This window comes from Gadus chalcogrammus, chromosome 12 (genome assembly GCF_026213295.1).
Source record: "Gadus chalcogrammus isolate NIFS_2021 chromosome 12, NIFS_Gcha_1.0, whole genome shotgun sequence".
Lineage (NCBI taxonomy): Eukaryota > Metazoa > Chordata > Actinopteri > Gadiformes > Gadidae > Gadus > Gadus chalcogrammus.
Window position 1 is genome coordinate 31,076,964 of NC_079423.1, and position 21,829 is coordinate 31,098,792.

Here is a 21,829-nt window from a genome sequence, read left to right on the forward strand (position 1 = left end):
GAGCAGCCCAGCTGCAAGGCGCTCTACGACTTCGACCCGGAGAACGAGGGCGAGCTGGGCTTCCGCGAGGGCGACATCATCACGCTGACCAATCAGATCGACGAGAACTGGTACGAGGGCATGCTGCACGGCCAATCAGGATTCTTCCCTCTCAACTACGTGGAGGTGCTGGTGGCCCTGCCCCTCTAAAGTCATGGTAGGGTGAGAGGGAGAGAGGGATGAGGGTGACGATAGGGATGGGGTGTAGAATTTTCATCTTAGTCCACCATGGCATCATCTTCATTAATACTACAGTCTCCTTTCTGTCTTCGGGACTTTGAAGGGAAATTCAGAAGACGATGATGTTACACATTCCAGATGAGAAATGTATTAAAATAAAGACCACTCCCACAACGAGGTTAGAAGGTCAGGGTCCCTCGTCTGAGGCAACTCGTTATGAAATCATGTTTACCTCTGAACAGCTGAATTGAGGAGAAAAAAAACGTTACTTCATTTTTTTTTAATTGATAAGAGTACAACTCATACATCAAACAGGTGACTTTATTGTTCCCCTACATTTCATAAACAATATGGTTTTAATTGTTGTGCAGAGCCGAGTCAATTGAATTGACTCTGCTGCCCTCTGGACGCCCCCTGTTGGCTGAACTCATTATGACACCAGGCGTAAAGTTGCACAGTAGCAGATATGGGTCACGCGGTCGCAGGTCTGCGAACACTTGTTGTTTTTAAAAGATTTATTGTTGTTTATTTTGTGCTTTTGGTTTCCGTCAATTATGAGCCTTAAAATCCGTTCTACATTTCGGGGTTTACCTTAAGATCCAGAGACACTCCCCACACAGTGACACCCTGGCCCTGAGGCTGTGGCCCGGGGCTCCATCACACCCTCAGAGACCAGACCTCTCTGAGGGTCCTGACAGGATTCCAGTATTTACTCCTCATAACTTTTTATCTCGCCGTTTGCGCAACAATTCTTCAGAGTTGTGCCGTTGTTCCGGATCTGTGAAAACAAACGTTTTGTTAACGCACCTTGGTCCCCAAATGAGATTCACGCGAGCGTGCGTTTGTGTTTTTTCCGACGGAGAGACAACTCCACCGTGACGCCCAGACCCAAAGTTGATGCTCTTCTTGCACCTGTTTTTCACTTCAACTTTTAGCCACTAATCAGTACACTGTCTGTGTATCATACCATGTGTCTGGTATACATGTATGGTATATAGGTATATACGTAGGGTGCATCAGCCACATGGCTCTCAGCAAAACCACAGTACCTTCCTGTTGTCTTACACAGTACTTACTGTACTGTACTACACGTGATGCCTCTGCATCACCAAGGCCTGTTATTGGTTACCTAGAGACTGTAATCTGACCGGAGCAGTCGGTCTCGGCACCTGCTCGCTCTGACACTAGTCTACCAGGTTTTACTCACCGGACCTGAGGACACTGCAGGCAGTGTCTCTTTAGTCCCATCCACCACGATCCACCCCACTGTTTACCATCTGCCCTCCACCTTCTCCTGTATGATGGCGTCTTAAATGCATCGTTCCGATTGGTTTAGTGGTCCATCAGACTGTGAGGGAGAGACCGGGGTTGAAAAGGGAGTTCTTAAAGGGAAAGGGCCACCGTTAGAAGTCTTTCTTACCCTGTCGTGTCGCATGACTCTTTTCTGCCACCTCTTTTTACTCAAGCGGGCAGATGAGTTAAGTTATGTATAGATTGGTGATTATGATGAAGGATCCCAGGGGGACTTTAAGAGACTTCTTCTCCCTCTGTTCCATCTCCTCTCATGTTTACATGTCTCATCCTACAGTACATTTCACTGGTAGTACTGGAGGGCTTCAGGGTGGATGTTTGGTGTGGCCTCACTGTATTATAGGAGGGCAACGAGACACAAACCCTTCGCTTAGCTGTTTTAGTGCCTTTGAAAAAGGGAGGTGGAGACGTGACTAATAATAACCAAAATAATATAGACTTTTTTAAATGGTCATGAATTTCCTGGCCTGATCCGTTTATTCTATCCCGTTTTGTATTGTTTTCATCCTCCCACCATGGCACTTTGCTGTGTACAAACGTAGTGCATGTGTACACGGTCCCAGACCCCACATGGGACAGGGCTGATTGGTTTACTCGGCCCACATGGACATCTGGTATGGCAGTAGAGCACGCTGGTTAGGTTAACGGCGTCTGGAACTGGTTTGGATCCGTGTTCAGAACCCCCCCCCGCCCCCCAGTCAATTGTCTCCCTGTTTTTCTAAAGAGTTATATATGTGTGTTTTAATCGGACAGCTAGAATACTCCCTTTTACACCGCGAAAATCACTTTGTCTCTCCTATAGTATTTTTTTTATATCGACCCTAGCCATTTTTAAATTTAACTTTGCATGTAGTCTCATATGATACCTTGTTAATGTATGTTTTAGTTTAAGTTACCTTTCCATGTTTTTTTATGTCATGAGTCCAACATTTAACGGCAATACTTTGTGAATTATTATCAAATATTTGTACATGCTTCTTGTTTTGTCAACCTTCCCCATTCTTTTAATAAAGAAAGAAAAATAATTGCAATGCTGTCGTATTGAGAGAATTCTCCTGAATATAGATGGATATTAGATTCAATGGAGCTCAGTGCATCAGCAGCCTTCACCATGCGTCTTATCGAAGAAATAACACAATCTCAATCGAAGGGATTCCAGTGTCTGAATTTAATGTTTATTTAGGTCATCAGCAGGTTTTATAAGGCATTGCTTTCTCCATATTTCTGCATCGCCCAATCCACAGATTTTTATAAATACAGTACAGGTTAAATAAAAAAAGACTTTTGTTTCAACCAATAGAGTTGAAACAGTTTGTCATGTTTGAACACGTACACACACATGGCCACATCCATCCTTGGGTTCATTGACCACTAGTGAGCTGACTAATACAACTGCTGCCTTCAGAAACATTAACATTTTGCACGCTGAACGTTTTGACACTGATGGAGTTGAACGGCAACTGGCCTAACAAGAACGTCTGAACTGATCTAAAGAAGGAAGAGTAAAGCCAATGCTATGGCGAATCATCTCTTTAATAACCGCAAATTAAACCATTTGCGTTTGATTTATGTGATGCTAGGAGCCGTCCATCAGGGTCATTCCTACACATTCAATATCAACAATACAAATCTGGCACCATGTGCCTATACCATCACGTTTTCACCAAAATGTATAATAGGTCCACGGGCCCAGAGAGAGACGTCGTCACTCGCAATGTGAGCATCCTTAAAAAAAAACTTTGGTTCCAAGATGTGCCGAGACGTGTAACTACCACTTTATGTTCTGATCCAATAACATGAAGTATGTACGGCCTGATACCACTGATGAGGTCACCTGGTCTCCTGAATTTGGAAACGGCATCCTGTTCAATGTGCTCCCGGCATTAACAATGGATTAATTCTAGTCATTGAGTCTGATTTGTTTCAAACGGAAGCAGAGGAAGCCATCAGGGGACCACTTGGAGGCCACAGCTTTACACGTTGACTCACTGCAGCGCAGGCCGACAGGATGCCGCTCTAGTCACTGACACTGTCCTACCAAAGAAACGTATTGCTAACGCGAGTGGAGGCATTGTGGGTCTAACAGTGTTCACATCGTACGCTGGGGCTGTTCAGAGCACTGGACGCCTCGGAAAGGTAACGCAGAGCATCCGTGCACGCACATAATCACATACACACACACGCACACAAGCATACACACACACACACACAAGCATACACACACACACACACACATATACACACACACACACATATACACACTTATATAAACACACACATACATACATATGCACACAGGCACGCAAGCATACACACAAATAAACACACACACACACAGCGTTGGTCCCTCACTGCGTGATACTCAGCTGACTGTAAACATGCTCGAGGATCTGGGAGTAGGCCTGGTCTTTAGGGGCGTGGCCACTCAGGGAGCCCTGAGGAGACAACAGGAAGTCATTACAGACATCGGCATGACAACAGGAAACGGCCCCAAAGGTCATATCCATCGTGACCTGACATCTTAATCAAACAAACTTTGTTTACAAAACGCTTTTTGTGCAAAACAGCCAAATATACGCTAGACACAAATTCCAAAAAAGGTTACAAACAAATTTGTAAAGGGGAAAGAGAAATTGGGTCAGTTCCTCTGACAGAACGGGAATCAGATCGTATGAAACGTAAACATCCGGTCCTGATACGGTACCTTGATCTTATCCATCATGGTGGTGTCGGGGCACCAGTACTGGCTGAACTGCACGATGTCCGGGGCGGTCCTGTAGTAGTCCACCAGCAGCATCTAGGAGGACGGAGATCCCGTTAGCACTATGAAGGCCTGTTACACAGCAGTGTTGAATACTTTATTCTGATTGGTCTATCGCGGCGTTCTACGGCCTGTATTCACAGACTGTTGCTATAGACACAGATCCAGCCGTCGATTCTAATAGACTTATCTTTAGTAGAAGCACTAAAATCTTTTTTAAATCAATAAAATATATATTTTTAGCTTAGTTAGTCATTCTGTGTCAAATGATCGATTTCTTCAGTTAGTAGAACTATAATAAGCGGGATTCTTTCGGTCGGGGTCCCACATCACCCTGTCGGGGATTACTTTTACATATTTTTATTTTTACTTTCGTATTTACTTTACCTTGTATTGTTGCTGTGAGGAACCAAGCCTAAGAATGTGACTCGTGTGTAACAGACCTGTGAGCACCCATGGGGTCTGGCAGTGTGTGCGTGTTATCGCCACTGTGTGTGAACGCCATCAGGCCTCCCTACCATCTCGTTGAGGACGTCGCTGGTCAGGAAGTTGTCCTGGACGTACGTGACCTCCACCGCCACGGGGATGCCGTAGTCGTTGGGTCGTTGCTTTGAGGAAAACGACTAGATTATCAACAGATAAAACAGGGTGCTCATTTTTAGACGTGGATAGAAGCAGATTAACACAGCAACACAGATTGAAGCAGGCTTACTGAGAACAGATTGAAGCAGGCTTAATGAGAACAGATTGAAGCAGGCTTAATGAGAACAGATTGAAGCAGGCTTAATGAGAACAGATTGAAGTAGGCTTAAGGAAGGTGAACCGAATGAGAACAGATTGAAGCAGGCTTAATGAGAACAGATTGAAGTAGGCTTAAGGAAGGTGAACTGAATGAGAGCAGATTGAAGCAGGCTTAATGGAGGTGAACTTAATACGAAAAAATTGAAGCGTCTTAATGAGAACAGATTGAACAGATTTAAGCAGGCTTAAGGGAGGTGAACTGAATGAGAACAGATTGAAGCAGGTTTAATGAGAACAGATTGAATCAGGCTTGGGGAGGTGAACTGAATGAGGACAGATTGAAGCAGGCTTAATGAGAACAGATTGAAGCAGGCTTAATGAGAACAGATTGAAGCAGGCTTAATGAGAACCGATTGAAGCAGGCTTGGGGAGGTGAACTGAATGAGAACAGATTGAAGCAGGCTTAATGAGAACAGATTGAAGCAGGCTTGGGGAGGTGAACTGAATGAGAACAGATTGAAGCAGGCTTGGGGAGGTGAACTGAATGAGAGCAGTGCGGTTGGCCCTGGAAGGCTGGATGCAGCTGGCCGCTAACCTCAGGTGGAGGCACCACCCAGAACGGGGTTATTGTGGACGCCACGCCCTGGTTTCCGTGGTAATACGGACCTGCAAATGAAAAGTGGAATTAGAGCTTTGTGTCCGAACTTTTGGCTTCAAGCCCCGCCCACTCGACCGACTGAATCAACCCTGATACCGAACACCTTGTCCCAGATAACCCGTTTGGTGAGGGGAGCTGGCTCTAAGCTGGCTCTAAGCTGGCTGTAAGCCCTCTGTGAGGAGGCAGCACCACATCCCGAGGGCATCGATGTCAACCACTCGGAATAGAAAGTATTCTCATTATTGCTCTACTTCTCCTTTCCATAAAACCTCACAGGTGCAGCAAGAAGAGGAACTTAAAAGTGTGAATAAAATAAACGAGGGAATCAGGCCACTACCTGGTGGGCCTATTTCCTCTGGGACATGTTACAAATGTGTAAATCATTAACTTTTACACTTTTGAATCCAGCAGGAGAGGCCACCAACGTGAGGAGAGCGACATTAGGAGAACCTCGTTGTTTCTTAGGATAGAGCAGAGCCCTGGGTTACGTAGAGGCTGGCTCCAGCCACTGACCGCAGATGATGCCCAGGCAGGGCTGGAAGCCGTTGTTGGAGCCCTGCAGCCTCAGCTGGTGGTCCATCTGGGAGTCGATGTCCTGCAGCGACGGGAGGGCGGGGCCACGCGGGTGACTGTGGTACCAGCCGACCAATGACAGGCCGCGCATGAACAGGTTCTGACAGATCTGCAGAGAGAACAGGGAGAACAGAGTGAATAGAGAGAACAGAGAGAACAGGGAGAATAGAGAGAACAGGGAGAATAGAGAGAACAGGGAGAATAGAGAGAACAGGGAGAATAGAGAGAACAGGGAGAATATAGTGAATAGAGAGAACAGGGAGAATATATTGAATAGAGAGAAGAGAGAGAACGGGGAGAATATAGTGAATAAAGAGAAGAGAGAGAACAGGGAGAATAGAGAGAATAAAGAGAACAGGGAGAATAGAGAGAACGGAGAGAACAGGGAGAACAGCCATATTGAAGGTAAATATATCTATAGATATATTTACCATAAATAAGGCTAATCAAGCCTTTTTTTGCCAAGTCAAAGAAAATATCTCCCCAATAATAGTTTAAAAAATGTATACTACTTATACTTAATCGAGTTCTATTGTTCGGCCGAGACGGAAAAAGTCACTGTCGAAACAGTTGTGGTTTAAAATGCTTTGTCTCCATCTCATCAGTAGAGGGCGCTGTTGTACCTCCTCCTCCACGGCGGAGGCCGACTCTTTGTCCGCCAGTCTTGTCCGACACGGGAACGCCCGCAACACCGTCAGCACTGGAACAGAACGAGACTAATGGATTCAATATACCAGGTTTAAATCCTATTTAAACTAATAACACTTTGGGCCAGACACAATGAATGAATCGTACAACAAACTTCACGGTGTTAATTTCCAGATTAGGGTTTTATATTGAATGATCAGTGAACAGATCCACTCACGTTGTGTGGTCGTGTCCCATCGGCCCCCAAGGTAGCCCACCACCTCGCTGGTGGTCAGGTGACAGTGGAAGTCCTGTAACAGACCTCACTTTTACTCTCCACAAACAGAACTAGAATCCATTAAATAGCTTTATAATTAGCATTTTCATAACACTGATTATGGTTCCGCCCCTTTTATTTACAAGTGCACTCTGCTAGTTAATCTAGTCAAGATTAGTCTACTACTCTGCCCTGGTTTGTAGGAGGAGCAGAGCCATAGTGAGTGTTACGACCGACCCTCTGGTCAGAGCCATCAAGAGTGTCAAGGGCTGATTACAGTCCCACGTTCATGCCACGCAAGGGGGCTACGGACCCCTTGCGTCCCTGCGGACCCTCCTTGCGTCCACCGCGAGGGCCGGACGTGCGCCTCCCAAGAAGGTAACCTCGCGTTGAGGCGACGCAGAAGCACGCGGCTGTGATGAACCAAAACAGGCTCACAGCTGCGTCGAGGCGTCTGCGTGGTCGTCGCGTCGCGTGAACCTTAATCAGCCCTTTAGGGGGGGACCCCTCTGGTCATAGCTATCATGAGTGTTAGGGGGGCCCCCTCTTGTCAGAGCCATCATGAGTGTTAGGGGGGCCCCCAGTGTGAGTCCCCAATAGGACGCCGTAGCCCCCCCCGTCTCACCATCAGCAGCAGCACGTTGCTGGACACGGCCACGTTGAAGGGTTGGAAGCGGTTGATGGCGGAGAAGGCCGACAGCTCCACCAGGGTGTGGGGGTCCCTGAGAGGTGGCGGGGGGGACGACAAGGTGAGTACAGGACCACACACACTCGGGGCATGGTGAGGTACTCGTTGGGGAGCGTCCTAGCGAGGCTCTACCTGCTGGGGTCGCGGGCGCCCAGGTTCCCGTACCTCACGGGGATCCTCTCGCGGTCCGTCCGGCGGGCCACCATGATGTCTGCGGGACAGGGGGACACTGAGTTTATCCCACGCTCCTAACCATGAGTTTCAGCTTGAGTTGAAACACTGAGATTTAAAAAAAAGTGGTGTTGTAGGAGGAAGGGTACGCCTGGTTCCTTGGAAGCACTTCAACAACACCAGAAGACACACCACTTGAGTTGGAGCAGACTAGAACCTTCACAAGCTGATTGGTGGAGACTAGAACCTTCACAAGCTGATTGGTGGAGACTAGAACCTTCACATGCTGATTGGTGGAGGCTAGAACCTTCACAAGCTGATTGGTGGAGACTAGAACCTTCACAAGCTGATTGGTGGAGAATAGAACCTTCACAAGCTGATTGGTGGAGGCTAGAACCTTCACAAGCTGATTGGTGGAGGCTAGAACCTTCACAAGCTGATTGGTGGAGGCTAGATAAACTTCTGTACAAACGTACTTGCTATTAATAAATGAATGCGTTGTTCTTTATGTTTACATATTGTTCATAACTAAAATAATAACATTATTTTACATAATAGTGTTCTTGATTCACCGTTACACTGATGCAACAGGACAGTTCGTACCGTGTAATCCTGGTTTGGCGTTCTTGTTCTTCTCCTCCGCCGGCACCGCCGTCTTCCCTTCCTCCTCCTCGTCCTCGTCCTCCTCCTCACTCACCAGGCTCTGGTCCCCATGGGAACACAACAGAGTTCAGACCAGCACCAGGACCAACCACCCCCGGGGGGGTGGTTGGTCCTGGTGCTGGTCTGAACTCTGTTGTGTCAGCCGTGGAGCGTCAGCCCGGCCCGAGCCCTCACCATGTCGGCGCTGGGCTGGTACTTGTGCAGCCAGCTGGTCTTGTACTGGACCAGCTTCTGGCCGCGGTAGCGCACCGAGGCCCAGCCGCAGCCCGACTTCTTGGCCGGGTTGACCAGACGCTTGCAGTGCGTGGCCCAGGCGCTGGGCGAGTTGAAGATCTGCCCCGTCTCCACCCAGCGGATCTTACCGTCCGTCAGAAGGTCGCCCACAAACTTCTTCCCCTGGAGAGATGGAGGAGAACGATGAGGGGAAGGACCGTTTCTTACAAAGGATCCTGATCCAGGCAGTGTAGTGAGTACCAGGTGGATTACCATGTAGTATAGTTAGTGCTGTACCAGGAAGTGCGTGTGTGTGTGTGTGTGTGTGTGTGTGTGTGTGTGTGTGTGTGTGTGTGTGTGTGTGTGTGTGTGTGTGTGTGTGTGTGTGTGTGTGTGTGTGTGTGTGTGTGTGTGTGTGTGTGTGTGTGTGTGTGTGTGTGTGTGTGTGTGGAGTGTGTACCAGGCAGTGTATTGGTGAGTACCAGGTGGATTACCAGGTAGTATAGTTATAGTTAGTACTGTACCAGGAAGTGTATGGCTTGTGTGTATAGTGTGTTAGTGTGTACCAGGTGGTGTATGGTGAGTACCAGGTGTATGACCAGGTGGTAGTTATAGTTAGTACTGTACCAGGTGTACGACCAGGTGGTAGTTATAGTTAGTACTGTACCAGGTGTATGACCAGGTGGTAGTTATAGTGTGTACCAGGTGTATGACCAGGTGGTAGTTATAGTGTGTACCAGGTGTACGACCAGGTGGTAGTTATAGTTAGTACTGTACCAGGTGTACGACCAGGTGGTAGTTATAGTTAGTACTGTACCAGGTGTACGACCAGGTGGTAGTTATAGTTAGTACTGTACCAGGTGTATGACCAGGTGGTAGTTATAGTGTGTACCAGGTGTACGACCAGGTGGTAGTTAGTTAGTACTGTACCAGGTGTACGACCAGGTGGTAGTTATAGTCCGTACCAGGTAGTGTATGGTGAGCGCCCCGTCCCCGGGCTCCACCAGCCCATCCTTCAGGAGCACCCTCAGTGTGATCCCCCTCCGGGTCAGCAGGGAGCCACGCCCACTGCTGGAGCGCAGCTCCGACTCCTCCCCTCCGCTCAGCTCCTCCTCCTCCTCCTCTCCTCCGTCCTCCACCACCACCTGTGGAGAGCAGGGGGGCTCTGGGACCACACACACACACACACACACACACACACATAGACAAACACACACATACACACACATCATATGCACGTGTTATCATACTATGATGTTGTCCCTCAGCGTCCTTGAGGCTATTGTGTCGTTGGACACGTGACCTTGATAACGACAACGGGTTTCGGTTTCAATTAACAGCCCTAAACAATTTCTGAATAACATCACGTCCAGTAATCACTGGGTCACTCACTTATGTGCAGTTATAATTATAAATGTGAGTGACTTGTGATTCCAAGCGCCAAAAAAAAACAGAAGCTTGTGTCGCCTAATAGCCTTGTGTCGCCTAATAGCCTAAAGGAAGCCGTCGTCATGTTCGTAATACACCATGAAAACAATCATTAGTGATATTAATAATCCGGCTGAGACACAATAGTCTGGATATCCCCTAACCGCTCATGTTATGAACCACCATACTTCCATCTATCGCCGATCCCTTTGTTCAAACGTCTAATTAACCGCTTCCTCCAGCAAGACGAGGCCTGCCGCTCATCTCAATGTTTGACTGAGAATCATAATTAATAGCCCGGCTCCATTATTCTCACCCATTATCACCGAACCGTCCCGGAAAGGTTCTAATCCCGCGGCGTCAGACGATGTTCACACGAGACCCTCCGAGGCGATACAGTGATCTCACATCTCCCCTCGCTCCATTAGCTCGATCTGTTATCAGATGATAGAATGAGCCGCTGTGTCTCCTGGTTCCTCGTCTAGTTCCTTGTTGTGTTGCTTTAATGTCAGCTCCCCTCCCCTTCCTTTCTTCCTCGTCCTTGTCACTCTCCCCCCGCTCTCTCCCTCTGTCCGCCTCATGACAAATCATCTGCCCGGATTCACCAGGACGTTAATGGTTTACAATAAAAGCGTTAAAAAAATAATAAACGTGTGTGTGTGTTGTTTGAACGCTCTCCTTTCATATTTGAAGAGATCATAGTTCATTCATTCATGTTTTCATCCGGAGGAAATAGTGTCGCTCGCTCCCGCGCCGCCGTCCACCGTCCGTCCGTCTGTTGTGGCCGGGGATGTATTTTAAACTAAGGCCGTTTTAAAACCACTCTTGACGATTTTATTTATGTTTATTTTTTCAAAACGGTAGGGAAAAAAATAAATATCGATTCATTAAGTTGAACGGCGTTGAGTCCTCGACCCCGTGCGGTGCACGTCTGTTTGTGTACATTCTCCTCGACCGAGCCTCCTCCCCCCTGCTCTCCGTTACCGACAACCCCTCGCCCCCCCCCCCTTCCGCTAACAGATCAACTCGAACCCCGTCTCCCCCCCCCGCGACCCCCCAACCATCACCCTCCCTAAAAGATCCAGCCGACCCCGCTAACAGATCCACTGCCTGTCGGAGCCGGAGGAGGGCACCGCTTACCAGCTGACCCTGTCTGTGCAACCGACCTACTTTCACTTTGTCCCGCATCAAAACAAGGGGAGAGTCAATCAGCATCAAACTGTATTGCTGTGTTTGATTGGAGTTATCATATGGGTATTTTGATCATACAATCAATGGCTTGTTACCGTAAAACATCCACGAGTCCATTTGATTTCTGGATTTCGCCCATTCGCCTCCGCAATCACCTGAAGCCCAGCCTACCTGGCGACATGTTCTCCAATCAGCGTAGAGGTAAGCCTACCTGGAAGGCGAACCATACAAGTTGACGGACGGTAAACATCCACACAGCGGGGCGAGTGGCAACACAAATGGGCTCTGTTATCGCCGGAGATCAAAGAAGATCTGTTTAGGTGGCCAAGTAGTAGTTACTTCTAAACATTTGTCCTGACATCCACCGATAAATCAATAAATAACGATGAATGGTTTGAACCGTCGGAAGACCAGCCTTCCAGATCTGTACTACGAGGGTTACCTGGAGAAGAGGTCGTTCAGAGATAAGGTAAACTCTACGCAAATCATGGGAGCCCTATCTATTGAACTACTCCATATCTACTTATTAAACTTATTTTATTTGACTTCAATGTATTTAAGTGTATATCATCTTGTCTTGAAAAAAAGTTGTTGGGTTACAGGTTCATTTATCTGAAAAGGCACAAATGCAATAGGCTACGTAACTTTAGTTAAACGTGTGTCAGACATCGGAGACTGCCAACCACAACCTGGCCTGAATTTGCCTGGTTTGATAATATCCGCTGATAATCAATAATAAACAGCAAAGCTTTTGTCAATAGCAGCTTTATAAAGCCTGTTTTCGTTGGAAAATGACATGTTGTTGATAATAGCCGATCCGTGGGTATGACCACGGTTACTATCCTACTGGTCTGACGGCTTCTCTATTTATGGAGTACGGGGCATAGTTTAACTAAACATGCTTAGGAAAAAAAGCCTATTCAGAACTAAATAGTTGGCGCTTTTGTACTGTACATTTGTCCTACACCCATGCACTTATATGCATACAAAGGACTGTTAAACTTTTAATAATGTGTGTATGTATGAATGTATGTATGTATATATAATATGTTTACATGTACATCAATTATTAGCATTATCAAAAATAATTATCATAAAGAATAATTCATTATTAGTATAAAAATGATTTAATTGTAATGCTGAATACATCGGCATTCACATTCTTCTCAATTGTAACAATCATGTAATCACACAAAGACCGTGCTGGTATGTACGATGATGGCACTGAGGTTCCGAGAAAAAAATGTCCACGCAGGAAGTGTTTACTAGCATTCATAGCGCAGACTTTCCAAATAATGTTTCTTCCTCATTCTTCTCATCCTTCTCATCTGCACGTCTGCCTCCTTGCATATCTGTATTCCTGACAACCTGTCTACCCGTCTGAATCTCTTGTGGGCCTCTCTCAGGCGGCTCTCAAACGATGGACTGCTCTTAGCGGGAACACATTGTTTTTCTTCAACAGCAGCAAAGATGCTAATGTAAGAAATTCAACTTTCTTTGAACGAGACACCAAGCACTAACTATTACACTTTTCTGTATTTAGTTTGTTGACTGACTTCAGTTATTTAATTTGACTTAAACGTGTGTGTGTGTGTGCGCATGTTTCGTGTGTGTGTGTACATGTTTTGTGCGTGTGCGTGTGTCTGTGTGTGCGAGTGCTTGCGCCTGTGCATGCTTTGTGTGTGTGTGTGTGTGTGTGTGCACATCACCAGTTTTTGGAGAAGTTGGAGCTCGTTAATTTCCGGTCGGTCACTGACGACCCCACCCGCGACTCAAACTTGGACAAGGCCAGATTCAACGTCCACCTGAAAGACATGAGCTTAAAATTTACCGTAAGGGTGCAATTGACATACGACATACACCTTAATTAGTGTTGTGGTAAGCATTTGATTCATTGAAGTTCATCGATTTGTTTATTCGTTGTACGATATAACAGTTGACTCTTCCTTCTGTTCTGCAGGCTCCAAGCCTCGAGGCCCGAGAGCTATGGAAGGGCTACATCCACGCCGTGGTAGAGGTCAGCTTCTGCTGTTTCTGGCCTTCCTCTTCTTTACTTTCTGCTAGTGAAGAGCTCCATTTGAATGGGTAAAACTTATCTGGACCAGCAGTCCTACTGGGTTACAGCAGAACCTCTGGTCCAGCAGTCCTACTGGGTTATAGCAGAACCTCTGGTCCAGCAGTCCTACTGGGTTATAACAGAACCTCTGGTCCAGCAGTCCTACTGAGTTACAGCAGAACCTCTGGTCCAGCAGTCATACTGGGTTATAGAACCTCTGGTCCAGCAGTCCTACTGGGTTATAGCAGAACCTCTGGACCAGCAGTCCTACTGGGTTACAGCAGAACCTCTGGTCCAGCAGTCCTACTGGGTTACAGCAGAAACTCTGGTCCAGCAGTCCTACTGGGTTATAGCAGAACCTCTGGTCCAGCAGTCCTACTGGGTTATAGAACCTCTGGTCCAGCAGTCCTACTGGGTTATAGCAGAACCTCTGGTCCAGCAGTCCTACTGGGTTACAGCAGAACCTCTGGTCCAGCAGTCCTACTGGGTTATAACAGAACCTCTGGTCCAGCAGTCCTACTGGGTTACAGCAGAACCTCTGGTCCAGCAGTCCTACTGGGTTATAGAACCTCTGGTCCAGCAGTCCTACTGGGTTATAGCAGAACCTCTGGACCAGCAGTCCTACTGGGTTACAGCAGAACCTCTGGTCCAGCAGTCCTACTGGGTTACAGCAGAACCTCTGGTCCAGCAGTCCTACTGGGTTATAGCAGAACCTCTGGTCCAGCAGTCCTACTGGGTTATAGCAGAACCTCTGGTCCAGCAGTCCTACTGGGTTATAGAACCTCTGGTCCAGCAGTCCTACTGGGTTATAGCAGAACCTCTGGTCCAGCAGTCCTACTGGGTTACAGCAGAACCTCTGGTCCAGCAGTCCTACTGGGTTACAGCAGAACCTCTGGTCCAGCAGTCCTACTGGGTTATAGCAGAACCTCTGGTCCAGCAGTCCTACTGGGTTATAGCAGAACCTCTGGGGAGGGGGTAACGGAGCCTGGGCTGGCAACCAACGTCTCTAACGGGTGGCGTTACGCCTTCCGTCCGTTTCTTTCCGGAGATATTTTGCCAAACAAAACCTGATTCTAATGAGTGTATTTCTATAGTGGCCTACAGACAGATTATTTTACAGTTTAGTACGGTCGGTGACCACGTTCGCCGGTGACGTGTTTCCAGACCCCGACACCAGCAACACGATCGGTTAAAACAAATATGCAGCAAGAGAGAGCAAACCCCCGTTCACCCCGATCTGAGCCGGTTTGACCCCAGTGTGACTGTGGCGTCACAGGGCCTAGAACTTGTTTTATATATATATGCAAATGCAAATATGCAAATTGTATATTTGTCTATGAATAATAGAGCTAATAACAGTAAAGACTTTGCTTGCTTGATTTGAAAGGATACACTGTAAGTAGAAGTATTGTTTAAAATATAATAATGTATCATGAAATATGTCATAAACATAAGTTGGGTAAACAGAACAATAGTCTCCACATAATGACTGGAGTCTCTCTCTCTGTCTCTCTCTCTTTCTCTCTGTCTCTGACTCTCTCTCTCTCTCTCTCTCTCTCTCTCTCTCTCTCTCTCTCTCCCTCTTTCTCTCACTCTTCCTCTCTCTCTCTCGCTCTCTCTCTCGCTCTCGCTCAGCTCTCGCTGCCCAGTGGCATCATCCTGCTTCCCGGTCAGACCCGGGACCTGCAGCAGGCCGTAGAGCGGGAGAGGGAGAGGAGGAGGCTGCCCCCCCCGCTGCCCACGCCCCCGCTGCCCGCGGCCGCGCTCCCTGACGAGGGCGGAGCCCGGAGCCACGCCGCTTATAACGGGCCCCTGCCAGAGTGAGTGGGGCCGCACCCGCCGCTGAGAAGGCTGGACCGATGAGGTCCAGCTCCGCACACGCACACGCACACGCACACGCACACGCACACCTGCAAGCAGGTGTGTGTGTGTGTGTGTGTGTGTGTGTTTCTGGACGTGCACCATCTGGTGTGTGTGTTTCCAGGTGCTAACTGGTGTGCGTGTGTGCTTGTGTCCAGGTGCTACGTGCAGGCGACCCGTGTGGAGGCGGAGCTTCTGCTGGAGAGAGAGGCGGGCCGAGGGAATCTGCTGCTCCGCCCCGGCGGCCATGGCAACACCTTCACCATAACAACCAGGGAGGTCCATATGAGGTACACGCACACGCACACACACAGAGACACACAGACACACACACGCACAGAGACACACACACACACACACACACAGACACAAATGCGGGCGCGCGTGCATACACACGCGCGCGTGCATACGCATACACGCACGTGCACGTGTGCATACGCATACAAAGACGCATACACACACACGCGCATACACACACACCACGCATACACACGCGCATACACACACACCACGCATACACACACACACACGCGCATACGCATACACACACGCTCGCGCATACACACATACGAATACACACACCACACACCACACACATACGCATACACACACACACACACACGCACACGCGTGCGCGCATACACACACACACACAAAACACACCTCAACAGAGAAACAGCTCTTTAATTACTCTGTGTTTGTGTCTGGGTCTCCGTGTATGTGTGTGTGTCTCTGTGTGTGTGTGTGTGTGTGTGTGTGTGTGTGTGTGCGTAGTCCTATATTCAAACACTACCGCGTGACTCAGAATCCCGGTGAAGGCTTCATCATCGATCTGAAGGAGCCTGTGAGTATTAAAGGACGTCACTAATTGTACATGTAGTAAAGAAAGAAAGATGTTTCCTTGACAATGCAAAAAAATATCCTCAACTGAAGAATATACTAATTTCAGCTGATTAGTTAGACAAAAACTAAATAATCGTATTATTATGTTTGATAATTGAACTAATAACACGTTGTTGTGCTCAGATCGACTGTGCCACGCTGGACGAGGTGATCACTGTGATGTTGGAGGTGACAGGGGGAACACTGACCCCCCTGATCAGTGAGGACAACTACGAAGACAACATCAGTAAGGGAGGGGGGCTGGGACACTCTCACTCACTCCATGACGGCTCACTCACTCCCCTCACTCGCTCACTCACTCACTCCCCTCTGTCCCCTCACTCCCTTCAGTCCCCTCACCCCCCTCCCTCTCCTCACCCCCCTCACTCTCCTCACTCCCTTCACTCCCCCCTGTCTCTGTGTCTTCAGCCTTCATCAAGTTCAACAAGGAGAGTGGAGAGAAGTCGGTCTGCTTCCCCGCCCCTCGCAAGACCCCCCCCACTCCACCATCCAAACCAGGTACACACACACACACACACACACACACACACACACACACACACACACACACACACACACACACACACACACACACACACACACACACACACACACACACACACACACACACACACACACACACACACACACACAAGGCCTTTCACTTCACCAGGACACAAGCAAGCTGCTTTACATGTTGAAGACTTTGCACGAGGAATAAAACAGAAAATGGCATCTGCCACATGCAAATTATATTGATGGCCAAAGTCCTTCCCGTTTGACATTTACTGACATAGAGCAGTGAAACATGATTGCTTTGTATGGAATGTGGTTGATGAGTTCATTACTCTCATTTGGCAAGCACGTTGCCATCGCCACGGATGTTTAACATTTTAACATTTTTTATGTTATCGCTGGCTTTGCACTCGCTACTACTCTTTGTTATTCAGTGTCTTCCCTGTCAGTTAGTTATTGAGTAGTCAGTTGTTATAGCATCCATCCCTTTCACAATATGGGCTTGAGTGGGAAAAGGGATTTCTGTTCAATTATATACAAATTCTATATCCAACTTGTGGTCTCCCTTTGTGGAAGCTGCAGGAAAAGATGTCTCCTTCATGGCTCCACACTGTTGTGAGAATGAGGAACTCCACTTAAGTGAAGATACGCATCCACTGTTTAAATTCAAGTACATGTGTCTCACCCATGCTGTCATGACGAGAGTGAATAAAGAATACTGGATGGGATCTGACCAGGGCGACAGTAGCTCAGGAGTTAGAGCGGGTTGGCGGGTAACTAGAAGGTGGCTAGTTCAATCACGAGCTCCTCCTAGCTGATTGTCGAGGTGTCCCTGAGCAAGACGCCTCACCCTGACTGCTCCCGACGAGCTGGCTGTCGCCCTGCGTGGTTGACTCCGCCGTCGGTGTGTGAATGTGTGAATGAAGGGTTGTAAGTCGCTTTGGAAAAAGAGACGGCAAAATCTCCTAAATGTAAAATGTAAATGTAAAATATACAGGATTCATCCGTCCATCCATGACACGTCTTTCTGTTCATCCGTCTACGACTCTACAGCCTATCGGCTCTGCTCCTGCCCTTTGGCCCGTCCCTCCATCATACGTCAGAATCACACACTCAGACACAGACCCCCTGGTGGGCTGACGTGTGATTGGCTGCTGCTGCGCTCTCTTGGTCTTTACTGTCGCCTGTGCTCCGTTTCCCCCAGCAGGCGTGCAGCGGGAATATCTGCAAGTGGAGCCGCCATCTCGCATTCCCAGTAAGTCGGAGTCCTTCTCCCCTCCGGTGATGTGCCGCGTGCATTTCCCCCGTTCTCTGCACACGCTGATCACCTCGTTATATTCCTTCATATTCAGTCTGGTTATTATGTTCTTCTCTGCGTTGTTCCTCACTGTTGGATCGTGACCGGACCCCCCCCCCCCCCCCCTTCTATATTTACAGTCCTGCCCAAGCGGAGTGAGAATGCAGAGAAGAATAGTCTGCCATTTACCAGACCGTGCAATCCCCCCCCATCTATACCCAATGGGTACCCTACTAAACAGGGTAAAAGCATACGCACACACGCATTCACACACACTCTCACACTCACACACACATGCACTCGCACACACTCAGGCACGCACGCATTCACACACGCACTCACACACGCACACACACACACACACACACACTCAAGCACCCACGCACACGCACGCACACACACGCTCACACACGCAGGCACACACGCAGATCACACACGCACAAACACACTCAAGCACCCACGCACACACACACGCACTCATCCACGCACAAACACATATGTGTTTTGATGGTTCTTTCTTATGACCAATGGTACCTATTGTCACTCTTGATAAAAGCATCTGCTAAATGCCGTAAATGTAAAAGTGTTTTGAGGGTAAATGCAAAACTGGTTCTCTAAAAGAATAACGTCAATTCCGGGTAGATGCATTACTGTGTCAGGAGGAATGTTGTTCATTCAACGTGTGATTTGGCCTTCGTGCTTGCTGTAAATCTAACCTGGCACGTCAATGTGTGTTATCCAGCTGCAGCCTCATCTGCTGTGACTCCGAAGCAATGCGGGCGCATTGCGTGTAAGTATGAGTTCTTCTCCTTTGATGGGACGCATGTGTTCCCCCTCTCTGATCTGCACTGGCATTATGTTCATTGTTTAAAGCAGGGGTTCCCCTTTTGCTTCCTCAAACCATACCGCAGGTACGAGATGAGGCATGTACAGTACTTATGTAAAGAAGCTTTTATGATCAGAAACTTCCTGTCAAATATCCATAGGCCGGGATTCTTCAATCGATGCCATTTGCATACCAGTCGACCCAAGGCTGGGAAACGCAGGTTAAAGGTTTTCAGGGGTGACACTTCTAATATAAATGTGTCATTCATAGCTCTCTCTGTGTCCCTTGGCTCTTTTAGTGATGCCCTCTGCTCAAAAGAAGAGGGAATCCGAAGGCAGCCATGGTGAGCCAAAGTCTTTCTAATCTTCAAACATCCTATTCTACTGCATGTCTGCCTAGTCTTTCTGTCTGTCTGCCCGTGTCCCTCGTCCCATCCTATCATGGTGTCTCCAGCAGCGGACGAACGTGTACCAACAGGGAAGCCGGTTCCCACCCCTCGCTCCTTCCCTCCCCGTCAATCCAGTGCCGCGCGCTCGAAGAGTGACGGTAAGACCAGACTCTAGATGCTCTCACTCTCGCTCTCTCATTATTCTGTCGTAGAGAAGTGTTGTTCCCCCATGAGTACGGCTCAAGTGCCTTCAAACCATAAATGTTCTCCTTTGAAATAACATTAGATTAATAATAATATACACTATCATTTAATAGCATTATTGACATCGTAGTGGTGTTGATATTGATATTTTTGAAAGCTCTAAATCTTAACGTATATATCTGGTTGTAACTCCCTGCCCTATATGGTCGTTCAACCACACCCTCACAACCAAGTCTCTGGTGACAGGCTGTTGTGAAGCTCGTTTTTTGGTGGACCTCGTTTCGTGGACCTCATTTTGTGGACCTCGCGTCCCGTTCTCTTCACAGTGTCCTGCCTCTCCTTGGAGCTGAAGGAGGCGTTTCTGAAGAAGAGGATTTTTAAAGAGTAGAGGGACCTCTCCCGGGCTCGCGATGAACTTTCCTACGGCGTGTGGTGCGGTATAGGGTGGAAAGATCTACTGGAACTACGTCGCCATGTCGCAGCCAGTGGGTGTCTCTGAGTAAGGTAACGAGCACATCTTTACCTAGAGGGTCATCCTGTGGTTCCCGAGGGGATGGGACCCCCAGGGACCCCCAGGGACCTGAGTCCATGGGCTCTGTGGTCTGCTTCTGGTCGTCACTGATGGCTGTCGAGCCTCACTCTTCTCAGGTTTCTCTCCTGATACAAACGGACTTGGTTTCACTCCTTATTGTCAACTCACGCCTCGTAGGCTCAGACATGATTTGTCACTCAGTATTATTGGCCTATTAACTGGCTGTGGTGTGCCTCAAACCAAAAACTAAAAGATTTTTGTTTTTGGTTTAGTGTTTGTCTCGCCATTAAGGTCTTTTGTGCCTTTTTCTTTTAATGAATGAAAACACATTTGTGGCTGAAATATGAAGGGATTTGTATTTGAAGGGAATGTTTGGTATATTTGATTTAATATCTGTGTATCTCACTCAGAATTAGGTTTTAATGCTACAGTTAAATCCAAATAAATATTCTATATTTGTACATTATCTTTCAGTGTTTTAGGGCCTTTGTATGACTCATATCTGGGCAGAAGTGGTTCAGCAGGTAGAGCGGGTTGACTGGTATCGTCATACCCCACTCTGCGTTCCTCCGCACATTGAGGGAGTTTTTTTTTTTCCTGGGGGGGGGGGGGGGGGGGGGGGGTTCATAAGTATTTGGCCTGTTAAGCCCTTTGAGACTATAACGGTGAATAAGGGCAATACAAATAACATTTAATTGAATGAAGGTTGCTGGTTTGAACCCCGGCTCCTCCTAACTAAGTGTGGAGATGTCCCTGAGTGAAGGACCCTCCCCACGACGAGCTGACTGTCGTCTGGCATGGTCACACCGCCGTCGGTCTGTGAATGGGAGGCAATCGTTTTAATGCACTTTGAGTGGCCACAGGTCTGAAAACCTTTTATAAATGTAGTCTATTTATATAATTAAATGCTGTCAACCTATCACCTTTATGTGCCTTTCTTTGTCTCTCAGGAGTAAAATGTTGCTTTATTCCTTTATTTCGTCAATGTGACTAATACATAATCATTTACTATATGGGTTATAGAATATAGAAATATATAAAATGATATTAAAATCAATTATATTAGAATCTTAAAGAATTGCCAGCTACAGTGATTCAGATTGTTGTTAATACATTTTGTAGCCGGCCAGTGGGTGTGGGGTTTCCACGCCACCGAGTTGAACGATAAAACCAGACAACACAGAGAGCAGCTCCAACTCAGGATGGTTTACGGGTCAACAAAACCACCTGGGTGGGAAAATAGTCATCCACCTACGTCAGGGTCTAATCCGTGTCCCTTAATAAGTCCAATTCTCTCTCTCGCTCTCACTCACTCACTCACTCACTCACTCACTCACTCACTCACTCACTCACTCACTCACTCACTCTCTCACTCACTCTCTCTCTCACTCTCTTCTCTCTCTCTCTCTCTCTCTCTCTCTCTCTCTCTCTCTCTCTCTCTCTCTCTCTCTCTCTCTCTCTCTCTCTCTCTCTCTCTCTCTCTCTCTCTCTCTCTTCTCTTCTCTTCTCTTCTCTTCTCTTCTCTTCTCTTCTCTTCTCTTCTCTTCTCTCTCTCTCTCTCTCTCTCTCTCTCTCTCTCTCTCTTCTCTCTTCTCTCTCCCTCCCTCCCCCCAGCAGGTTGTCAGATACACCACTCCCCAAACTCCTCAAAAATAAACCTAGTGCAAACAAAGACTACGTGAAGATAATCAGCGAGATACCATGGCCGTATCACCTGAGATGGGTGATACTCTCGGGTGAAACTTTA

The 21,829-nt window shown here is 47.7% G+C and overlaps 2 protein-coding genes across 5 annotated transcripts; one reads left to right on the forward strand and one right to left on the reverse strand.

Annotated features, from left to right (window-relative positions):
* On the reverse strand, positions 1-10,813 carry mpnd (MPN domain containing). Of its 2 annotated transcripts, none has more exons than XM_056604699.1 (13): positions 10,647-10,813; positions 9,868-10,067; positions 8,864-9,085; positions 8,630-8,729; positions 7,988-8,066; positions 7,793-7,889; positions 7,129-7,201; positions 6,887-6,963; positions 6,204-6,372; positions 5,628-5,698; positions 4,810-4,899; positions 4,235-4,327; positions 1-3,965 (listed from the first exon to the last, which is right to left on the reverse strand). In XM_056604699.1, the coding sequence occupies exons 1-13, from the start codon at positions 10,648-10,650 to the stop codon at positions 3,879-3,881; spliced, it is 1,362 nt and encodes a 453-aa protein (XP_056460674.1). In that variant the 5' UTR covers positions 10,651-10,813; the 3' UTR covers positions 1-3,878. The 2 variants fall into 2 exon arrangements, with proteins under 2 accessions (XP_056460674.1, XP_056460673.1); XM_056604698.1 differs by having other exon boundaries at positions 4,810-4,914.
* A 624-nt stretch (positions 10,814-11,437) lies between these two features.
* On the forward strand, positions 11,438-20,684 carry LOC130393933 (signal-transducing adaptor protein 1-like). 3 transcript variants are annotated; one of them, XM_056604704.1, is made up of 15 exons: positions 11,438-11,990; positions 12,928-12,999; positions 13,234-13,353; positions 13,482-13,538; positions 15,213-15,397; positions 15,596-15,727; positions 16,212-16,281; positions 16,464-16,566; positions 16,749-16,838; positions 18,040-18,090; positions 18,273-18,374; positions 18,875-18,922; positions 19,257-19,301; positions 19,412-19,504; positions 19,877-20,684. In XM_056604704.1, exons 1-15 carry the CDS (start codon positions 11,907-11,909, stop codon positions 19,936-19,938), a joined length of 1,314 nt encoding a protein of 437 aa, XP_056460679.1. In that variant the 5' UTR covers positions 11,438-11,906; the 3' UTR covers positions 19,939-20,684. The 3 variants fall into 3 exon arrangements, with proteins under 3 accessions (XP_056460679.1, XP_056460681.1, XP_056460680.1); XM_056604706.1 differs by having other exon boundaries at positions 19,415-19,504; XM_056604705.1 differs by having other exon boundaries at positions 18,043-18,090.
* Positions 20,685-21,829: the final 1,145 nt, after the last annotated feature.

What these genes read in the sequence shown, in the direction of transcription:
- mpnd (XM_056604698.1), bottom strand. An exon ending in ACCAGCCCAGCGCCGACATG is followed by an intron (nt 8,730 to 8,863) that starts GTGAGGGCTCGG and finishes CATGGGGACCAG; the next exon opens with AGCCTGGTGAGTGAGGAGGA. An exon ending in GGGTGGTGCCTCCACCTGAG is followed by an intron (nt 4,915 to 5,627) that starts GTTAGCGGCCAG and finishes TTGATAATCTAG; the next exon opens with TCGTTTTCCTCAAAGCAACG.
- LOC130393933 (XM_056604704.1), top strand. Translation starts at nt 11,907, where the DNA reads ATGAATGGTTTGAACCGTCGGAAGACCAGCCTTCCAGATCTGTACTAC. An exon ending in ACAGCAGCAAAGATGCTAAT is followed by an intron (nt 13,000 to 13,233) that starts GTAAGAAATTCA and finishes GCACATCACCAG; the next exon opens with TTTTTGGAGAAGTTGGAGCT. An exon ending in GCCGCCATCTCGCATTCCCA is followed by an intron (nt 18,091 to 18,272) that starts GTAAGTCGGAGT and finishes CTATATTTACAG; the next exon opens with TCCTGCCCAAGCGGAGTGAG.